This window comes from Ochotona princeps, chromosome 2 (assembly GCF_030435755.1).
Source record: "Ochotona princeps isolate mOchPri1 chromosome 2, mOchPri1.hap1, whole genome shotgun sequence".
Classification (NCBI taxonomy): domain Eukaryota; kingdom Metazoa; phylum Chordata; class Mammalia; order Lagomorpha; family Ochotonidae; genus Ochotona; species Ochotona princeps.
The window spans coordinates 22554235-22574825 of record NC_080833.1 but is presented as its reverse complement, the minus strand read 5'-3'; the positions used below and the strand labels follow the sequence as shown (position 1 = coordinate 22574825).

The following is a 20591-nucleotide window of genomic DNA, read 5'->3' as shown; positions in this document are numbered from 1 at the left end:
CGAGTCCTGACTCCTATCCACAGGCTAGCTTACTGCTGATGTCAATCCTGGGAGAATGCAGGCGATGCTCAAATGCCTGGATCCTTGCCATCCAGGATGAAGACCCAGACTGAGTTCTAGGCTCCTACCTTTGGCCTGGCCCAGCCCTGGCGGTTGTGTCATTTGAGGAGTGAACCAGCAGATGGAAGATCTCTCTGTGTGTTTGTCTCTGCCTATTTGTGTATGTTTGAACTAATTTTATTTAAAGGATGTCCTATCATATAAATTGCTTGTATGTTCCTTAAGCTACTCTGTGAAGAAGGCAGGGTATTGTTAACCTCTTTTAGGCCTGTGAACAATTAAGATCCAGAGAGAGTGGCTTATCCAATCCTTGCTAATGCATTCAACATTTTAAATTTGTTTTATTTATTTGAAATGGAGAGAGAGAAAGAGAGCTTTCATCCACTGGTTCACTCCCTCGTGCGCACAACAGCCGGGCCTGGGCCAGGTCAAAGTCAGGAGCCAAAAATTCAGGGTCTTCCCCATGGGTGGCAGTAACTCAGCGAGCTGAGCCATCCCATGCTGCCTTCCAAGGTGCATATTAGAGAAAGCTGCACTGGAGAGCAGAGCTGGCATTTGAACTCAGGCACTGCTGTATGCAATGCGGTTGTTTCAAGCAGCAGCATCACCCATGTGTCACACGTCTGCCCCATGGAACATTTGCTACCTGCAAACTGCTTTATTCACATTCTCTCCCTAGATCCTCACAACTCTTCAGGAAACAGGTGTAGTTATTCCCCTTTCATGGGTAGGTAAACTGAGGCTCTGGGAGATTGCTCTGCCAGATCCCACGACTGCCAAGAGCCCGGACTCAGTTCCAGGTCTGCCCATCCCCAGAACTGGAGCCGGTGACTGCTGGCTGGGCTCTGCAGCCTTGACTCCACGTTGGGCAGGTGTCACCTGCTGCTTGTTCTGGCCTTTCCACGTGCCCCGCTCTGTGAAGGCACTTTGTGCCACCAGTGCTGGGTTTCATTACCTGGTGCTTGTTGTGCTTAGTCGGGGAACTGATTCATCACCTATTTATCCAGCCGTTCATTTGTCTGTGCCAGTGTCTCCCGGGAGAGCCTTGCCGTGCTGTCTTCCCGACTTAAGTGTCTTCGCCTGCACCTGACTTCAGGGCTGCTCTCCCCTGCCTTTGCTGCCCACTCCATGGCCTGAAAGGGGGCTCCCCGTGCCTGGGAGAAGGCCCTGCAGGTGCCACAAATGTTTGGATTTGGGGTAGGAATAGAGGAGGTTGGACCTCCTGAGAAAAAAGGGAGCCAGAATCTTTGTCTGACCTCCTGTTTCCAGCCTGTCCTCCTCCCGGCATGACAGGGCTGTATTTAGGGCACCCTGCCCTGGCCCTGGGGACCCACAGACTCAGGCTCTGGAATTGACATCCAGTAGCATCTTCTACCTCCCTGAGCCATCCCAGACTCCCAAGTCATGCAGATCTTCCAACTATGCTAGCAGACTTGCTCCTATTTGGCCAGGACTTTAGGACTTTTTGTTCTGAAAGTGCTGCACCCTTAAAGTCCCTTTGGGCCTGGACAAATTGGGCCAACTGGTCATCCTCGTGACGAGCCTCGTTGACTCCTGTTATTTTTTTTTCTCTTAGTGTTTGTATTTTTCTGTCTTGTGAAAGTGTCTCTCCTTGTGTAAGAACGTCACAGAAATAGCTGGGGGTGCCACAAGGCTCTTAGGAAATGGGATTAAAAGTTTGTTTTGGTGCAAAAAAATTGTGAGATACTGGCATCGTTTTCCCCAGGTACTTCCTGTGAATTTTTTTTTTGCAGACAACTCTTATAAGCAGGTTGAATCTGAAAAACCTGTGATCCTGTTCCCCAGGGTTCCCAGGTTAACAGTTTGATTTTTTTTTTCTTATGCACAAAAACAGGATCCTAGGGTGGATACAGTGGGCGAGGTTGGCATCCCATTTCAGAGTGTCCGGGTTCAAATATCTGCCACTCCGGTTCCAGCAGAAGATGGTCTGGGTGCCTGGGTCCCCACCATCCATGTGGGAGACCCGGATGGAGTTTGTCTCCTGGATTCAGTAGGCCCAGCATGGAGTGACCCACTGGATGGAAGAGTCTTTCCATTTCTTTTCTACCTTCCAAATAAGGAAAACTCTTTGAAAACAGGTAGGAGCCTGCGGGACCCAGGACTCTGCAGTCCGCTTGACTGTTCACTTCTCCAAGCGCAGCCCTCTGGCCCTGCTTCGTTGCCTTCCGTCCTAGGCAGGTTCTGCTTTGCTCCAGCGGGGCCTACGGGTGTTCATAGTGTTTCATGCTTACACTCCGTTCAGTACCATGCCCAAATCCCAACTCCTCCGTGAAGCCTGCCAGGTTTCCTGTTTTGCTTTGTTTTTGTTTTATCTCATAGCTAATCTGATGGTGGTTTTCCTAATTGACAGGTCTGAAGTGCTTCCCAGGCTGGGCACTTGGCACATACTGCAACTGTTGATTTTCACAGATATAGGGAAGGTGTACGGAGAGGGAAACTGAGGCTCCTGGGCCCAGCGGCGTGGCCTGGTGGCTAAAGTCCTCGCCCTGAACGCGTCGGGATCCCATATGGGCGCCAGTTCTAATCCCGGCAGCTCCACTTCCCATCCAGCTCCCTGCTTGTGGCCTGGGAAAGCAGTCAAGGACAGCCCAAAGCCTTGGGTTCCTGCACCCGTGCGGGAGACCTGGAGGAGGTTCCAGGTTACTGGCTTCGGATCGGTGCAGCACCGGCCGTTGCGCTCACTTTGGGAGTGAATCATCGGATGGAAGATCTTCCTCTCTGTCTCTCCTCCTCTATGTATATCTGCCTTTCCAATAAAAATAAATAAATCTTAAAAAAAAAAAAAAAAGGAAACTGAGGCTCCTGCAGATCAATTCAAACTCACACAAGCAGGATCTAAACCCGGACTGCCTGGCTCCGCCACACTGCCTAAGCCACAGCTCATGCTTTCCCACAGGGTGGCCAGGAGTGGCTGGTGCTGGGGCCAGGTGCCCTGCATACTGGATCAGGCTCCAACCCAGGCACAGCCCTTGAAGGTGTTGCTTGTAAGAGGAGGAAACTGAGTCAGAGCCAATGGCCTGCAGGTCCAGCTCTGCGCTGCCACTCATGATGAGTCGGTGGATTTGGATGAGACAGTCTGTGAGAGGAGAGACTGTTGGATGGGGAAGAGATTTCCCCCTTGGTAGCAGCCTGGCCTACTAGGCCTAGGAATTATGCAAATTGATGTCGATCTATGCTAATGAGGCCCTGCCAGGCAATTCTGTTGTAACTGCCAGCTCAGAGGTGGTGGGACAGATCTGCCCAGGAGGGACTTGCAGACCCCGCTGCAGTGGGGGAAGGGATGGGGACGGGTCAGTGGTCACCGAAATGAGGCGTGGGTTTCTATGGAAACAGAGGCCAGCCCCTGTGGTCGCCTCCTGCTGAGACCAGGACACACCAGGTCTGGGCCCTGAGTCAGCTCCCGCCTCACCGGCAGCTCCACTCCAGTCTCTGAGGGCTAATTATGCAGGAGGTAGTGACCACCTGCTCCCTGGTCCCCGGGGCCAGCTGGGGCAGGGGGCAGGGCCGCAGCAGGAGGGTGTGGGGACAGATGGCCGGCCGTGGCTTGGGGGCACTGGAATCTGTACTGAGTACCAAGCAGCTGTCTTGCAGAGCAGAAGGCCCCAAGCATGGCTGTGAGGAGTGAGGTTCCTGCTAGTGGGGGCATGCAAGTGGGCTGGGACGCCAAGGGCGCCGTGAGGGAGCAAAGGGAAAGGCTTTGACCCACATGGTGTGGCTGGTGGTTTGGGCCGTCTGTGTCCTCATGTCTGGGTCTCACTGTCCTCACTTACAAATGGAGGTCAAGTTACTCAATGGATACTTTATGAAGTCTTCCACCAGCGGTCCCCTTCAGGAGCTGCTCTGACTCTCCCAGGAGGATGTTGCTTCCTTTTCTGCTGAGAAATAACATCTCTTTTCTCATCCTCTTCCTTCAGCCCAGTGTCACTTGTGTCATTCTTAAGGGCAAATGCTAGTTGGGGTTGGTGTGATGGCTCAACCAGCTAATCCTCCACTTCCAAGTGTGGTATCCCGTAAGGACGCCAGCTTGTATCCTAGCTGCTCCATTTCTCATCCCTCTCCCTGCTTGTGACCTGGGAAATCAGAAGAGGATTGCCCAAAGCCTTGGAACCCTGCACCCACGTGGGAGACCCAGAGGAAGCTCCTAGCTCTTGGCCTCAGATTGGCTTAGCTCCAGCCGTTGAGGCCCCTTGGGGAGTGAACCAGCAAGTGGCAGATCTTTCTCTCCCCATCTCTCTGTAAATCTGCCTTTTCTAGAAAAATAAACCCCCCCAAAAAAGGCAAATGGCTGGGCTTTCGGCCGCTGTAGTCACCACTGAGTCAGAACTTAGCACACAAAAGGCCTAGAACTAAATGATTTTTGAGTAAACAGGTGGACACTGGTGAATGTGTGGGCTGCATGGGAGAGAGATACGTGTGACCTATTAGCTCAATGCCCTCAGGGGGTGATGGCTGCGAAACCTTGCACCCAGAGTGGGCTTTGTCCCCACCCGCTGGGTGGGAGGAGTAGCCAGTATGGAGGTGGGGACTCAGCTGCCAGCTCTGCCACTGCCCACTGCAGGAGACCGGGCTGACTGGTTCCAGGCAGAGCCACCTCTCTGGGCTGTGGGAAGAAGGTGTGGACCTTGAGGAGGTGGGTGGGAAGAAGCAGGGCTGTGAGCACCCCTGCGGAAGACAGGGCTGGCCGAGATAACAGGGCTTGGAGACCAGTCCCACCTGAGCAGTGGGGCAGCCTGGAGCATCCATTGTATGGATAAGAATACTGAGGCCCAGATAGGAGGGTCGCTGTGGATCACACAGCACATCCCCCTCACAGAAAGAGGTGATATACAACATCTCAATGTCCTCACCATCTGCCTGTAGACTTGGGCTCAGAAGGCAGGGCCCACGCGTGCCGGTTCCTTGTCTATACTCGGTTCCCTGTCTATACTTGGTACCTTGCTGGGGCTGGACACAGTCGGTGCTCAGGAAGTGTGTGTTCAGCTTGCTGGTTCCCCACTAGACTCAGACCCTGACCCTGCCAAGCACCAAGGGCTTGCTGGGCCTCTGCCCTTTGACATTCTCTTGTTTCAACTCATGCTCCAATGGCGTTGGCCCTAGCTGGAAAGCAGAGCTGGGGTTGACCTTCTGCTGTCACTCTCCTCACCTCCCTAATGAGGGCGCTGGACCAGGCGTCTCCAGGGGTCCACCCTGTGTTGCCGGCTGCAGCTTCTGTCCCATCCCTCATTTCACGGATGAAGGGCCGAGTCAGGCTTCATTTTGTCAGCTGCTTCAGAAGCCCACTGGGTGAGGCAAGGCTTGGGAGGAGGTCGTGCCTGGAGCCCCAACAGCAGGCCAGACCCCGACTGGCTGAGCCCTTCCCATGCATTTTCTGCACAGGGAGGAAACTGAGGCTGTGGCAGGGGACCTTACCCAAGGTCTCGTGGGAAGTTGGTGGCTAAGCTGGGCCTGAAACTCAGGTCTACTGCATCCCAAGTGCAGAGACTGTCCCATGGGTGAACTGGGGTCAGCAGGAGAGGTAGACACGGCGGTCGCTGGGTACAGTCAGTTAATCATCCCATGTGGGTACATGGTGTGAGTCTGAACTACTCTGCTTCCCATGCAGCTCCCTGCCAACAAGCTTGGGCACTTGGGTTTCTGTCACCCTCATGGTTGGAGTTCCTGGGCCCTGGCTGTAGCCTTGCCACCCTGGCTGTTGTGGGCATTTGGGAAGTGAACCAGCAGATGGAAGATCTTTCTCCCTCTGTCTTTCCATCTCTTTCACACTGCCTTTCATATAAATAAATAAATATTTTTCTTTTTTTAAAGGAAGGCCAAGTCTGGGCCAGCTTAAAGCCTTTTCTGGCAGCTGCCATGTTCCCCAGATTGCCTGAGTTTTGTGGATGAGACTTGTGGTGACGTGGCTGGAATTTTGGCTGGAGAAATGATTGATTTGCAGAGTGCCTGGCCAGAGGCTCCTAATGGGGTCTGTGACTATACACAGAGCCCCCTCCGCACCTCTCCCCAAGCCAGCTGCCTAGGGCTGAGGTGGGCCCATTTGCAGTATTCATCCTTGACCCCCCAATCCGCACCTGGGGCTGGGCTCCTGGGGTTGGCATCTAGAAAGACAAGAGCATCCTACTGAGAACAGAGGCAGCCCTGACTCAGGGCTGAAGGTTCCCATGGTAACAGCATCCCCCTCAGCTGGCAACTACCCGATAAATAAATAATCAGGGGTGGGGGTGGGGAGCTCTGCATGGAGGAGAGGCAATGGGGAGTTTTGCTCTGGATGGGAAATGGATTAGGCTTGAAGTAGACTGGGGGCATGGGGTTGGTGTTGGCAGGTGAGAAAGTGGGTGGAGAAGAGTGGGCAAGGAAGATATTTGGGAGGTGAAAACGTCAGGACTGGATGGCAGGTGGGCCTTGGGGTGGGGATGCAGCATGACCCAGGGAGCCTGGAGACCACTTGCAGTACCTGCCGTGTACCAGTTGCTGCTCTTGCCCGGAGGAATTTAGCAGAGAAAGCCTGGGCAGGACTCATGGGTCCCATGGAGCTCTTGTGTGATACAGGAGGCAGTGAGCGGCAATGGGCAGCCATGAGCGCTGACCACAAGGGCTTCAGGAAAGGAAAGCAAACAGGGAAGCAGGGAGTTCCATAGAGAGCAATACGAGATTTTTAGAAAGGGTCGTTTATTTATTTACTTATTTTTTTAAAGATTTATTTTTTTATTGGAAAGTCAATTGTACAGAGAGAAAGAGAGATAGAGAAAAGGATCTTCCATCCAATGATTCACTCTCCAAGCATCCACAATGGCCGGAGTTAGGCGGTTACGAAGCCAGGAATCATGAGTCTCTTCTGGCTCTCCCATGCAGGTGCAGGGTCCCAAGGCTTTGGGCCCGTCCTCGAGTGCTTTCCCAGGCCACAAGCAGGGAGCTGGATGGGAAGTGGGGCAGCCACGACAAGAACTGGCACCCATATGGGATCCTGGCGTGTGCAAGGCGAGGACTTTAGCCGTTAGACTACTGCACCAGGCCCAGAATTGTTAATTTTTAATGCAGAATGGCAGAGCTAGAGAGAAAGAGAAAGTTTCCATTTGCTGGTTCACACCCTACATGTCCACAGCAGCTGGGCAGGAGCAGGCAGAAGCCAGGAAACTCCATCTGGGTCTCCCATGCAAGTGGCAGTGCCCAGGGAACTTGCATTATCACCGGCTGCTTTCCCAGACACATTAGCAGGAAGCTAGATTGGGAGCAGAATCACCAGGATCTGACCCAGGCACTCCAGTGTGGGGTGCCAGGGTCCCCAATGGTGGTTGAACTCTGGACAATGAATGTCCACCCTAAAGAGCTCCAATTCTGAGTAACACTGACCCCTGTGGCCCTGTGAGGAAAGCTCTGTGACCCACACCCATATCCTTGGTAAAGAAACTAAGGCGTGGGGTCTTCTGGCTCTGCTCCTGAGCACGGGGTGGGTCATCCCACACTTGGGACCATGCAGTGGGCAGGGAAGGTGCTGGAGGCAGGGAACACAAGCACCTGAGGTTGGTGGAGATGAGAAAATGGGACCTGAAATTTGCCATTGGATTCGAGAGCCACCATGTAGTGGGCAAAGGAGTGGCTGAGGAGGCAGCAAGAGGGACTTCATTATTGTTGTTGTTATTACTATTATTGTTATTAATTATTATTATTCATGATACAGGCTTGAGGTGTTTTGGAGCTAGTGGTTGAGGGTTTCAGGGAGAGGTACTGTTGGCAAGAGACAAGGGCCGGGGTGCTGAGGGGGGTGTGGTGGGGCAAGTGTGGATAGGTCATTACTGAGAGGGTATGGAAGGTGGGGAAGGGTGAGCCCTACCAGATCTGAAGCAGTCATCAGGGAACATGTGGGTCCCAGGGATATCTGGCCAGGCAGTGGGTGCACCCAGCCAGCCTGCCCAGAGGTGGCCTTCTTCAGCCATGCATAAAAAGAAGTAACAATTGCCTTGCATGGCCTTCTCCAGACAGGTGTAACAGAAAGCAGAGTGGAGAGAGAGTTTGGGCTGCAGGCCGCTGCTGGAGTCAGGGCTGCTGCAGTCCCAGGCTGGCTGTGGAATGCCCTGGATGGACCTCACTACCTGGAAGGGTGCGAGAGTGGAGCCAGGCAGGACCGGGTCAGTCACAAGTGCGGGGAGGTGGAATGGAGGGGGAAATCACAAGAGAGACAGTGCAAAACTGAGACTGGCAGGGAGTCGGGGAGGGCTGGCTGGAGATGGGGGCCTCGGATGTCTGCATCAGCCAAGAGGGTGCGGGGCCACACTCAGTTTCCAAGACTGAGTGGCTGCCAGTGGCCATTGGAATGCCCTGTCAGGAGGAAGGCATGGCCACAGGCTGAGCCTCAGGGCCCTATGCCTTGGGAGCAGCTAGGGGACCCCAGAGGACCCCCAACCTCCTGTACCTCAGGCCTGAGGACCATGGGTTGACAGAAAAGGATGGAGTGGGGGTGGGGAGTAGGAGCAAGCCTTTCTCTGCCTGGAGACCCAGAAGGCGCTGTAGCTGTTATTGCCAAGGACTTTGCTGCAGCAACCCCTCAGGACAGCCTGCAGGCTGGTAAGGTGAAAATAGCTCCAAAGGCCTTTTTTCCCCTCAGTGTGCACACATTTGAAAGTTGTCTGAGGGGATAGGTTGCTGTGGCTCCACACAGCTGCTCCAGGTGAAGTGACAAAGACTCCACGGAGGCCAGTTAAAATTTATCATCTGGGTTCGGCATGGTAGTGGTTGAAATCCTCATCTTGCATGGCATCAGGATCCCATATGGGCACTGATTCTAATCCCAGCAGCCCCACTTCCCATCCAGCTCTCTGCTTGTGGCCTGGGAAAGCAGTTGAGGACGGCCCAGAGCCTTGGGACCCTGCACCCGTGCGTGAGACCCAGAAGAAGCTCCTGGCTCCCGGTTTCAGATTGTCTCAGCTTCAGCCATATTGCAGCCACTTGGGAAGTGAATGAGCAGATGGAAGATGTTTCTCTCTGTCTCTCCTTCTCTCTGTATAACTGCCTTTCCAATAAAAACAAATAAGTCAATAAAAAGAAAAAAAAGAAAAAGATTTGTCATCGGTAGAGTCAGGCACTGGGCTCAGCAGTTAAGGTGTTGCTGGGATGGTGGCATCTCCTATCACAGTGCCTGGGGACAAGTCCCAGCTCAGCTCCCAATTGCAGCTTCGTGCTAACATGCCCCTGGGAAGCAGCATGATGGCTGAAATCCCTTCTGGTGTTGTTGGAGACCAGGCTTGGTTTCTGGGCCCCTGGCTGGCCCAGCCACCGCTGTTGGGGACATTTAGAGTGAAGTGGCAGACATAGACTTTCTCTCTGCCTTTCAGGTGAACAGTTTTGATTATTTAGCTAGAAATATGTGTGTGTGTGTGTGTGTGTGTGTGTGTGTATAATTGCCAATGACCTAATGACCATAGTTCTCAGATTGTGGTTTTTTTTATTATTTAATTTAAGTTTATTTATTTTAAAATGTTTGCTTCCTAGGTGAGGTGACTGCAGACCCACGCAGGTCTTTGGGTGGGATGGGACGGGATGAAGCGAAGGGGAAGGTGGGTGAGGGAAAAGATCCCACCGTATGATCACAGTGGGGGTTGGGGGGGAGACGTTGTACCACTCCTTGTGCCAGATCACATCAGCCCAGGGGACAGTGACGGTCCCCTGGTTTTGTCCCAGGCACCCTGATGAAGAGAAGAATGTCCTGAGGGTGTTACTTGGTTATTCCGAGATAGTGCACCTGGCATGAGGTACCACTTCCCATTCTTACACACTCATCAGTGGTTGCTGTGGCCTAGTCAGGGTGACTCCAAAGAACCCGTTACAGTGTGCCCCCCCAAGTGCCATCAGGTGCTACAGCTAGCCTGGTCCAGTTCATACCCAGCCACGACTCTTGTGTGTGTGTGAGAGAGTGCCTGAACCCGGGAGGCCCTGCGATTCCCCCTTTTGATCTACCCTCTTGGCTCCTTTGATTGTCTGTGGGTGCATTGGCAAGGTCCATGGAAGCCCCTAGAAATCATTTGATACATGTCAGACAAGCCCTCAGCGGCCCCCATTCTGACCTGCATGCCACCCCTCCATGCTTGTGGTAGCAGCAATGGCAGTAGGGGTGGCCCCAACTGGTATGCATGCAATAGTGTCATGATGAGCATTCTGCCACCTTCCCCCAATCTTTAAAAAAAGAATAGCAACTATGCTGCACACCGGTATAGTTAACATGGAGTTGGCATTGACCAGGCCCAGAATGCCCGCTAGCCTTGGCTGCTTTTCTCCCAGCAGTGTAACACTTGCCAAGGTACAAGGCAACCTAACCCAGGCCATAGCCGACAGCTGGGGCAGATTATGATTTCTGAGCTGGTGTATCCAGTTGGGGAAGATTCTCCTGTTTTGTTATTTGTTAGCAGCAGAGCACTACTGCACAAGCAGAAGTTCTAAAACCCCAGTGGGACTTGTTTTGCTAATAAGCATACTGCAATCTTAGGATTCAGACTATTTAATAAGACACCAAATGAAGATTTGAAAAAGAATATTTTACTTGAAAAAGTTAGGGAGAGGGGGAGAAAGAGAGAGAGAGAGAGAGAGGGATCTTCCCTCTGCTGATTCACTCCCCAGATGGTCACAACAGCCAGCTGGGCTGATCTGAAGCCATGATCCAGAAGCTTCTTACAGATCTCCCATATGGATGCAGGGGCACAAGGACTTGGGTCATCCTCCACTGCTTCCCCAAGCCAATGGCAGAGAGCTGGATGGGGAGTGCAGTAGCCAGGACGCAAAGCGGCATCCACGTAGTGCTGAGGCATCACAGCTGTAAGATTTGCCTGTTGTGCCATCACGTCAGTCTCATGTTTATTTTATTTTTTTTTTAAAGATTTATTCATTTTATTACAGCCAGATATACACAGAGGAGGAGAGACAGAGAGGAAGATCTTCCGTCCGATGATTCACTCCCCAAGTGAGCCGCAACGGGCCAGTGCGCGCCGATCCGAAGCAGGGAACCTGGAACCTCTTCCGGGTCTCCCACGTGGGTGCGTGTCCCAATGCATTGGGCCGTCCTCAACTGCTTTCCCAGGCCACAAGCAGGGAGCTGGATGGGAAGTGGAGCTGCTGGGATTAGAACCGGCGCCCATATGGGATCCCAGGGCTTTCAAGGCGAGGACTTTAGCCGCTAGACCACGCCGCCGGGCCCGGTCTCATGTTTATTTTTTAAAAAGAGACACTAGTCACCCCTTATCCATGGTTTTAGTTATCTGCAGTGAGAATATTAAGTGGACAACTCCAGAAATGAACAACTTGTAATTTTATTGCATGCTGTTTCTTCTTTTTTAAAGAAATTATTCATTTCTTCATTTGAAAAGCTGAAGAAATAAGTTCAAAGGAGAGTGACTTATCCCAGGACACATAAGACAGCTAGGAGTTGAACTTGACTTTGAGTAACTTCATTTTTTTGTTTGTTTGTTTGTTTGTTTTCCCCACCCATATTCACCCCGCCAAGGGATAAGGTGATGCCATCTCTTAGATGGACATATTGGGACAGGGGCTCCCTGAGCCCCACCAAGTGCCTGAGCATCTGTCACGCACAACTGCCTCCTCCTCCATCCTCTGAGGGGGACCTTCTCCCCTAGGACCAGGTACCAGCTGAATTCAGAATATCAAGTTAAACCGCAAAGCACCAGAGCAGGATGGGGGAAAGATGGAAGTGAGGGAAGTGAGGGAAGTGAGGGAAGAGCAATGGGGACTGGGAGCAGCAAAGAGAGGCAATGGCGTTGGGTGCCGGACAGGCCTGGGCAGTTTATCCCCCAAGGGCATCAGACCATTGCATTCAACACAGGAAGGGCAAGGAGGGCATCTGGGGGGTGAACCAGTGCCCAGAAGACCTTTCTGTTTCCATATCTCTTTGCCTCCCAAATAAAGTAACTCAATCAAACTGGGAGTCACCTTAGAGATCATCTTGTCCATTCATGGGAGCCAAGTGTGAGAACCAACAGGGCAGGTGACTTGCCCATGGTCACCAGGTGGCCGGCAAAAGAATCTTCACCAGGACCTACACCTTTCAACTCCCAGGTCAGAGCCACCTGGGAAAGTGGTGCATTGGTGCCCAAGAGGAGCAAGTGGCAGAGAAAGGCCTGTTCCGCCTCCTGTGTGCTACGTGACCTTGGGCAAAGAATTTCTGTCTGGGCCTCATGTTCTCATCCTTAAAATGAACTCGTGGGGGGTGGACGGGTTAAACCACTGCTTGGAACACCTCCTTCCCGTATGGGAGCGCTGGTTTACGTCCCAGCTCCTCTGTTTCTGATTCAACTCCTTGCTAATGTACCTGGGACGCAGAGATAGATGACAGTTTAATTACTTGAGTCCCTGCCACTCACATGGGAGACCCAGATGTTTCTGGTTCCTGGCTAGGACTTGGTCTGGCCCTAGCTGTTGCTGCCATTTGTAGAGTGGGCCAGCAGATGGAAGATTCTTCCTCTCTATGCCACTCTGCCTTTCACATAAACAAATAATTTTTAAAAATGAGATGAAGTCCCCAGCTCTGGCTTTCTGCCAAGGACATGAACTTGAGTTGCTCCTTACAGCCTGCAGAGCCCAGGGTGGGGAGGCACCCGTGTGGCAGGGTTGGGCCTAGCCACCAGGCTTATTTCTCCCCCTTTGCCTGGACCTGCAGCTTTCTTGGTCTCTGCCCAATCCTTGCCATCTGTCTGATGGCATCAGCTGCACCTCCACCTGCCTCCCTGCCTGGATCTTCTCATTTTTATCAGAATCATACCTTCTCCTCCTCCCCACCAAGCCAGACCCTCTGATCTCCCTTGACTCTTGGTTGCAAGTGACAGAAATGAGGATCATGAGGGTCTCCAAACAGTCTTGGGCACTGAGCTAAAACCATGCCTGGATTTTAGCCCGTTTGGCACCTGAGTGAACTCATCCCCACTAGTTAATCCCTAGCTGAGCAAGATCTAGTCTGAGACAGGGTGAGAGACCATTCTGGAAAGGCCCCATCAGAGCAATGTGAGACCTGCTATAATCGAAGCAAGAGCAAACACCCAACTTAGAGTGGGAAAATGATGAAATTGTCAGGGGGAAAAAATAAACTCCTTCACACTCCAGTAGAAGCGGACCAGTCACTAATGGCAGAAACAATAGCCAACAGCATAGAAACTTCATGGCTTTGACTTGCACAATTGTAGCTGAAAGTTTAAAGTGAAGTTTAAAGTCCCCTCTTGGCGGGGACCCAGATCAGCTGCAGACAAGGGTGCTGCTTTCATTGGAAATTTCAGAAGAGTTAGCATCAAGATCCCGAAGCAGGGGCTGGCTTACACTGTGGCACAGCAAGTAAAGCTGTTGTCTACAGTGCCAACATCCCATGTGGCCACCAGTGCGAGTCCTGGCTGCTCCACTTCCAATCCTGCTCCCTGCTAGTGATTTGAGAAACCAGCAGAGGATGGCCTGAGTGCTTGGTTCCTTGCACCCACATGGGAGCCTGGGACGAAGTCGCCAGCTCCCGACTTCAGCATGGTTATTAGAGCAATTTGGGATGTGAACCAGCAGATGAAAGGTCTATCACTGCATTACTGTGGTTAAGGAAGTGACTTCCGGCCAGCACAGGGAGAGGCAGTCCAGATGGTGACTGCATGCCGGGAAGAGGCAGTAGCTTGAGCTGTTAGTGGGGAGCCCTCAGCAGGGAAGAAGAGGTCCTGTGCCCTGGCTCCTGGCCCCCTCTTACCACCCTAAAGGGATGACCATGCTTAGAGATGCCTCCACCCGCATGGGCTCACCCTGCCTCTCTGCATCCTTTGGTACTGCTGCCTTGAGCCTTGTTGTCATAGTAACTGGTGTTGCCTGCTCCACAGGGCAAAGGGGAGTCCCTGTCCATCCCTCCTAGGCACACAGTGGCCTCAGTCTGTCTGTTCCACAGGTGGCTGCACTGCAGCGGCAGATCTTCGACTTCCTGGGCTACCAGTGGGCTCCCATCCTGGCCAACTTCCTGCACATCATGGCGGTCATCCTGGGCATCTTTGGCACCGTGCAGTACCGCTCCCGGTACCTCATCCTGGTACGGCCCGCCCAGCTCCTTCCCAAGCTGCCCCGCCTATTCCTACTCCTTCAGCCAGAGGTGTCCTCCACTTCTCCCTTGCTGGGCACTCCACAGGCTCAGCTCCAGCCCAGCCCAGTTAGTGGACAGATGCCCAAATCCCAGTGCCAATTTGCTCAAAGAGGCCAACGTTGATATTTTTCCCTACAGACATTCTCAGAGGAAGAACTTCATTATCAACAGAATATATTCTGAACAACAAGCTCCCGTAGGACCAGTGTTGTGGCACAGCTGGCTAAGCCACTGCCTGTGAAACCAGCATCCCATATGAGTAGTGTGAGTCCAGGCTGCTCCACTTCTTATCCAGCTGCTTGCTAAGGCACGTGAGAAAGCAGCAGAAGATGGCTCATGTGCTTGGGCCCTGCCACCCGCACATGGGTGGGTGTTCCAGGCTCCTGGCTTAGACCTGGTCCAGCAATTTGTGGCGATTTGGGGAGTAATCCAGTGGATGGAAGATCTCGTTCTTTCTCTTCCTCTCTTTGCCATTCAAATAAATAAATCGTCCAAAAATAATTCAGACTCAGTAATTCTGGAGGGCAGAACCAACAAATCTGTTTTTAACTAGACTTACTTGATGTGGTTTGAAAGGCAGAGTTACAAAGAGAGGGAGAGGAAGCCCTTCTATTCACTAGTTCATCCCTTAGATGGCTACAATAGCCAGGACAGGTTCAGGAGCAGGACAGCCAGGAGCCTGGACCTCACGTGGGTACCAGAGGAGCAAGTGCTTTCCAAGCACACAAGCAGCAAGTTGGACGAAGCAGAGAAGCTGGCCCTTGAACTGGTGCCCTGATATGGGATGCAGGCATTGCAAGTGGCAGCTTAACCCACAACACCACAATGCTGGCCTCAGAATTTGCATTTTTAACAAGCTCCCTGAGTGATTTCTGGCGGTTCCAGCTCTCCTTAGCCTCCGAAGACCAGGCTGTAGGCGCTGACCCCACCCCTCCCTGTGTGCAATGTGGGTCTGAGCCTGGGGAGCTTGACTCTGCCCTTGGCCCTGTAGGTTTTCCCTCAAGAGAGGCCAGCCGCTCCCCTCTCCCCCCAGCAGGACTGTAGTGAGGACTGGGGGCAGTGTGAGAATGATCTGTAAACTAATGTGCTCTCTGAGTGAGCAATTGTCACACTGTCCCCCCACACAGGTCTGCTCTTGGGCTCTGTCTCTATGAACGTCCGCTTCCCCCATCCCCTCCCCCCAGCCCCCACTGACCCACCTCTGCTCTCCGCAGTACGCAGCCTGGCTCGTGCTCTGGGTGGGCTGGAACGCCTTCATTATCTGCTTCTACCTGGAGGTTGGACAGCTGTCCCAGGTAAGCCTTGGGCCTGGCAATGCCCTGGGCAGGCCCAGACCATCCCCCTGCACTGTGTGGAGTGGGCTAAGGGCATCACTCCTGGGAGAGATCTCCCTCCCTTCCCCACATCTCACTCCTCCATGTCTTTGCTTCTGGCCTCCTCTGTGACGGTGAAGCCCAGTGAGTGGCGTGTGCAGAGATGAACTGCAGGTGATGCAAGCTGAGGGAAAGACAACGGAGCTGGAGCCTGGGAAGCTGGCCTGAGGCTCCAGGACAGGGAGCCTCATAGCAGGCGAGGTCCAAGAGCCATGCAAGTTTGTCCTGTGGACACCATAGAGATCTGAATCCAGTTCCAACCCATGCCTTCCAGAAAGAAAAAACGCTAGTTCAAGTTTGTCAGGGCAAATGGAGCTTACTTTGTGACATGGAGGAATAATGAAGAAAGTGAGAGCAAAGTCAGGATGACACAAATTCTATGTTTAGATACAGAGAAACCATTTGATAAGAACATTAGCTTCATAATCTGACCCTGTGGGATTCCAGTTCAAGCTCTTTCCGTCCTAGCTGTGTGATGCCGGGCAGGCAGCTTGGCCTGAGCTGCAGTTTCTTAGGGAGAGCAGGCCTGAAATGAGGTCACACATCTGCTCAGCCCACCAGGCGTCTCTGTCCAAGTGAGAGCATGCAGATGCACAGGCTGGGCATGTTAGCCCTTCTCCATTCGACACATACAGGAGGAACATGGGTTCGGCCTAGTGGTTCAAGCATCTGTGAAGGTGTCCGTAGCCCTCACTGAAGTACATGGGTTCAAGTCCCAGCTCTGGCTCCCGAGTCTAGCTTCCTGCCACCGCAGAGCCTGGGAGGCTGCAGCTGGTGGCTGAGTCATGAGTCCTTGCCACTCAGCTCGGCTGAATTCACAGCTCCTGTCTTAGGCTTGGCCCAATGCCTGCTTCCTCAGGCATTGGAGGAGTGAGCTAGCAGGTGGGGAACCCTTGTCCCTATTTTTCCTTTTTTGAAAGATTTATTTTTTATTTGAAAGGCAAATTTTACAGAGAGGAGAGACAGAGATCTTCTATCCACTGGTTCATTCCCCAAATGGCCACAACGGCTAGAGTTGAGCCAATCCAGCTAGGAGATTCTTCTGAGTCTCCCACATGGGTGCAGGGTCCTAAGGACATCAGCCATCCTCTGTTGCATTCCCAGGTCATAAGCAAGGAGCTGGATTGAAATGGAGTAGCCAGGACTCGAACCTGCACTCATATGGGATGCTGGCACTGCAGGTGGAGAATTAACTTGTTATGCTGCCCTGCTGGCTCTTCTCTATTTTTCTGTTTTGTTGTCTGCTTTTCAAAAGCAATGATACCAAGGAGCAAAGAGAGGGGCGTTTCCCCAAGGGTCACACACAGAGGGAGCAGTGGAGACTGATTGGGCTATGTTGGGTCCTGAGTTGAGGACTTCTGCAATGGCTGAGAGTGGACTGGCCATTGCTAACATCCCTTCTGGCCATGATAACAACAGGCTGTGGGTCAAACCCCAGCCCCTTTGCATCTCGGTGTCTGCATGATTGTCAAGTGCCACCTACTGGCCAGTTGTGGACTTGCAGTACAGATTCCTGGTCCTTTCCCAAACCAAAGTCTGGGGATGAATTAGGCCTCCTATCAAGTCTTCTGGAACCTGGGGAGTCTTCCCTTCCCTCCCCCTGCTCAGTATCCCAGGCCCCTTTGCTCCCAGGACCGGGACTTCATCATGACCTTCAACACGTCCCTGCACCGTTCCTGGTGGATGGAGAACGGGCCAGGCTGCCTGGTGACACCTGTTCTGAACTCCCGCCTGGCCCTGGAAGACCACCACGTCATTTCTGTTACTGGATGCCTGCTCGACTATCCCTACATCGAAGCTCTCAGCAGCGCCTTGCAGATCTTCCTGGCTGTAAGTCCTTCTGTCTTGCACCCCAAGCCCTTTCTTTTACCCTACATAAGCAGAAACAAATTGATGTCTTACAGCCTGCTTGGGCTCCTGTTCAGATCTGATTCCACATCCTGTCCCAGCTCCCTTCATCCCCCTACCCAGCACCCACTTGGGGAGTTAAGCAGGATGAACCGATACGCTGAGGCATCAACCATGAGTCAGTCTGGATCCAGCGTCCACCGGGTGCTGTGCACAGCAGATTGAGTAACCCGTTGAGACACCAGGGATTGAGTCCTTTCTCCACTTCCAATCCAGCTTCCTTTCATTGCACCCTGGGAAGGCAGCAGGTGGTGGTTCAAGTCCCTGCCATCCATGTGTGCCACCTGGGTGGAGTTCCTGACTCTTGGCTTTGGGTTGGTCCAGCTCTGGCTTTTGTGCCCACCTGGGAGTGAAATCAGTGAACGATCTTTCTCTTTCCCCCATCCTCTCTCCCTTGTCACGCTGCCTGTCCTCCTCTTAAAAAAAAAAAAAGTACCATACTGCTAAAGTGCGTGGCCTTGGATGAGTCACTCACCCTCTCCAAGGTCGTAGGACTCAGAGAAGCCAGGTCAGGATGTGGTGTGCAAGGAGCTGCCTTTTCAACTTGAAGTTGTTAGGGAGTCTGCCTTTGTCCTCACCCCTCCCCAGGCTTCCACCCCTCCCTGACTCTGCCTCCTTCCCCCTCTCCCCTCCCTAGCTCTTCGGCTTCGTGTTCGCCTGCTACGTGAGCAAAGTGTTCCTGGAGGAGGAGGACAGCTGTGAGTAAGGGGACCCTGCAGCGCCCTGTTCTTCAGCACCCTGGACAGGGTCCCGGGCGCGCCCTGCGTTGGTTTCCAGGCTGGAGGGGACCTCGCGGCCGCAGGGCTGGAGTGGGATCTGCAAAGCTGGGTGCTGGCTCCTCCGCCCTACCCCTTCGGAGCTCTCTGCCCCTTGCAGGGTGTCCCCCGTTCGGGCTCTTGGCCTCCTGCTGGTCCCGGCGTCCCCTGGCCCCCCGCCCCTAGACTCTTACCGTGAGGACCCAGCCTCCCTAGGCCCGTTCCTAACCGGGCGCCGCCTCCTCCTCCGCAGTTGACTTCATCGGCGGCTTCGACTCCTACGGGTACCAGGCGCCCCAGAAGACGTCGCATCTGCAGCTGCAGCCTCTGTACACGTGGGTCCCCGCGCGGAGCTGGATGCGGGCAGGAGGGCAGGGCGCTGGTGGCTGGGGCAGGAGGGCACCGGACCTCGTCCCCCAGCCCGGGGCCTTCGGAGTCCACTCCCCTAACCTGTCTTTGTTTCTTGCAGGTCGGGGTAACTGCTGCCCAGCCCGTGCAGACGCTGCGCCCTTGGAGGCTGGTTGCAGAGGCGGCCGCAGCTGGCTCGGGCCTAGCCAGGGTAGGCGCGCCCTCTGGCGGCCGGCGGACTGACTGTAGCCTGCGCCGACCCCACTTGGGTCCACTGCTAGAGAAGCTGAGCTTGGCCTTGACCGTGGCTCTTTGTTGCCCGGACTTGTGGGCGGAACGAAGCGAAGCAGGGGAGGGGGATATCGGGATTTGTATTTTTTTTTTTATCTCAGCCTTGGCGTGTGCTGAGGCCTTGCTCCATTCTCCAATCTCTCCCTTTCAACCTTCACCCAGCACCCTGCCACTGTCCAGAGAGACAAACAGCCGAGTGGAGACGCCCACCCCGTCTCCCCACACTCATTCACCAGCCTTGGATTAGCTACTGTGAACAAGCGGCGGGAGTGCTGGGTTCTAGTCGCAGCTCCGTCACTGACTCTGACACCTAGCTCGGCCTTGGCCCTCTCTGGGCCTCAGGCTCACCCCTACCCCCACCACCCCGGCCCCGAATGATTAAAAGGATCTCTTAGCAGATGAAATTCTGCAGCTGCCTTGTATGGTTCTCAGTTCCCCAGACAGAGGTATCATTCCCATTCTGCAGATATGGAGACTGAGGCGCAGAGATGTGGAGTGATTTGCTGGAGGCCTTGAACACTGTGCTTCCTGTCATCTCAGTCTCCAAAACGCAGCATCTGGCTCTCATCCCACTTCCAGCACCTCCAGCTTGGACACTTGGGAAACCCATGTGGTTACCTCACCCCCACACCACCACCACCACCACCCTCACCAACACCTCTTGTAAAGCAATATACCCATCTGCTCTCACCGGGTGGACAGAGCCCAGGGTTCAGCCCTCTGCCCTGGGGAAGACTTGCTAGGTGCTCTCTGCAAAGCCCTGTCCTCCGGTGCCACGCTGTCAGCTCAGCACCTGCTCCCATCCATTGAGGCCAGGCTGGCCGCCCCAGGATCTACTCCGTACACACCCCAGGGGGCAGAGGGCTGGCCCAGCACTGCCCAGTCCTGTGTCTTTAGATCACCAGCATAACTAACCCCCCAGTGCAGTGTCCAGAAGGCATTTTGGAAGGGCAGAACGGGTGTAGCTAGAAGGGGGTCTGCGGCGCCAGCACCCTCCCTTCCCTTGGGAGGCGGGTAAAAGGGAGAGTTCTTTCCACCCAGGTCCTCCAGGGACATCCCTGAGGACCCTGTATCTTGGTTGGCCAGTCCACAGCCTGAGCATCAGGCCAATCTGTGAAATGGGTACAGTGCTGGGAGGCACTGGGGAAAGACAAGCAGCCCAGGTAACACAGGTGGGTTGTGTCTGTCTGGGTACCTCCCTGCTCCTTGCCTGGGTCCTCCCTTCTGCCCTGAGCTGTGGTGGCAGCCCCACCTCAGGCTGTCATTCACACCCACAGGCTACCTGGCCGACCCCGGGCAGTCCTCTGGGCACACTAACCTCACAGATGCTCAGCCAGTGGGGACAGCGGCAGACAAGCGGACAGCCGGGCCAGCTGCTCCTCCAGTCTTCACTCCCAGTCCCACCAGGCCCCTTTCTATAACACAAGGGGTTTAGCCACTGGTGCTTTGAAAGCCTTTTGTTTCTGTAAGACGGTGTTTGCCAGGGACCTTGCAAGGTGGGAAGTGCCTCCCGGGTTTCTGTGCAGGTGGCTTGATTAAAGATGATGGTTTCCTCTCTGTCTTCCTGTCCTGCTGAGAAGCTAATATTTTGCCCTTGATATCCACACAGGGCTGTTGGTTTGTTTCGCTTTATTTATTTAAAAGAGTAGGGGTGGTGGGGTAGGTCTTCACCAAGTGGATACAACAACCAGTGTTGAGTGAAACCAAAGCCAGGAGCTTTGTTCAGGTCTCCCCAACAGGTGC

General features: G+C 53.7%; 1 protein-coding gene across 6 annotated transcripts in view; it reads left to right on the top strand.

The window, feature by feature from the left end:
* NKAIN1 (sodium/potassium transporting ATPase interacting 1) overlaps window positions 1–19604 on the top strand; it is a 48795-nt gene extending 29191 nt beyond the window's left edge. For 2 of the 6 annotated variants that reach the window (XM_058660816.1, XM_058660818.1), the window contains exons 2-7: window positions 13985–14122; window positions 15388–15468; window positions 17155–17376; window positions 18092–18152; window positions 18463–18544; window positions 18679–19604. In XM_058660816.1, the coding sequence (XP_058516799.1) occupies window positions 13985–14122; window positions 15388–15468; window positions 17155–17376; window positions 18092–18152; window positions 18463–18544; window positions 18679–18688 (594 nt within the window). In that variant the 3' untranslated portion in view covers window positions 18689–19604. The remainder of the gene's footprint in view (window positions 1–13984; window positions 14123–15387; window positions 15469–17154; window positions 17377–18091; window positions 18153–18462; window positions 18545–18678) is intronic. The other 4 variants (XM_058660817.1, XM_036494691.2, XM_058660820.1 and 1 more) reach the window with 4 other exon arrangements.
* The last annotated feature ends 987 nt before the right edge of the window (window positions 19605–20591 follow it).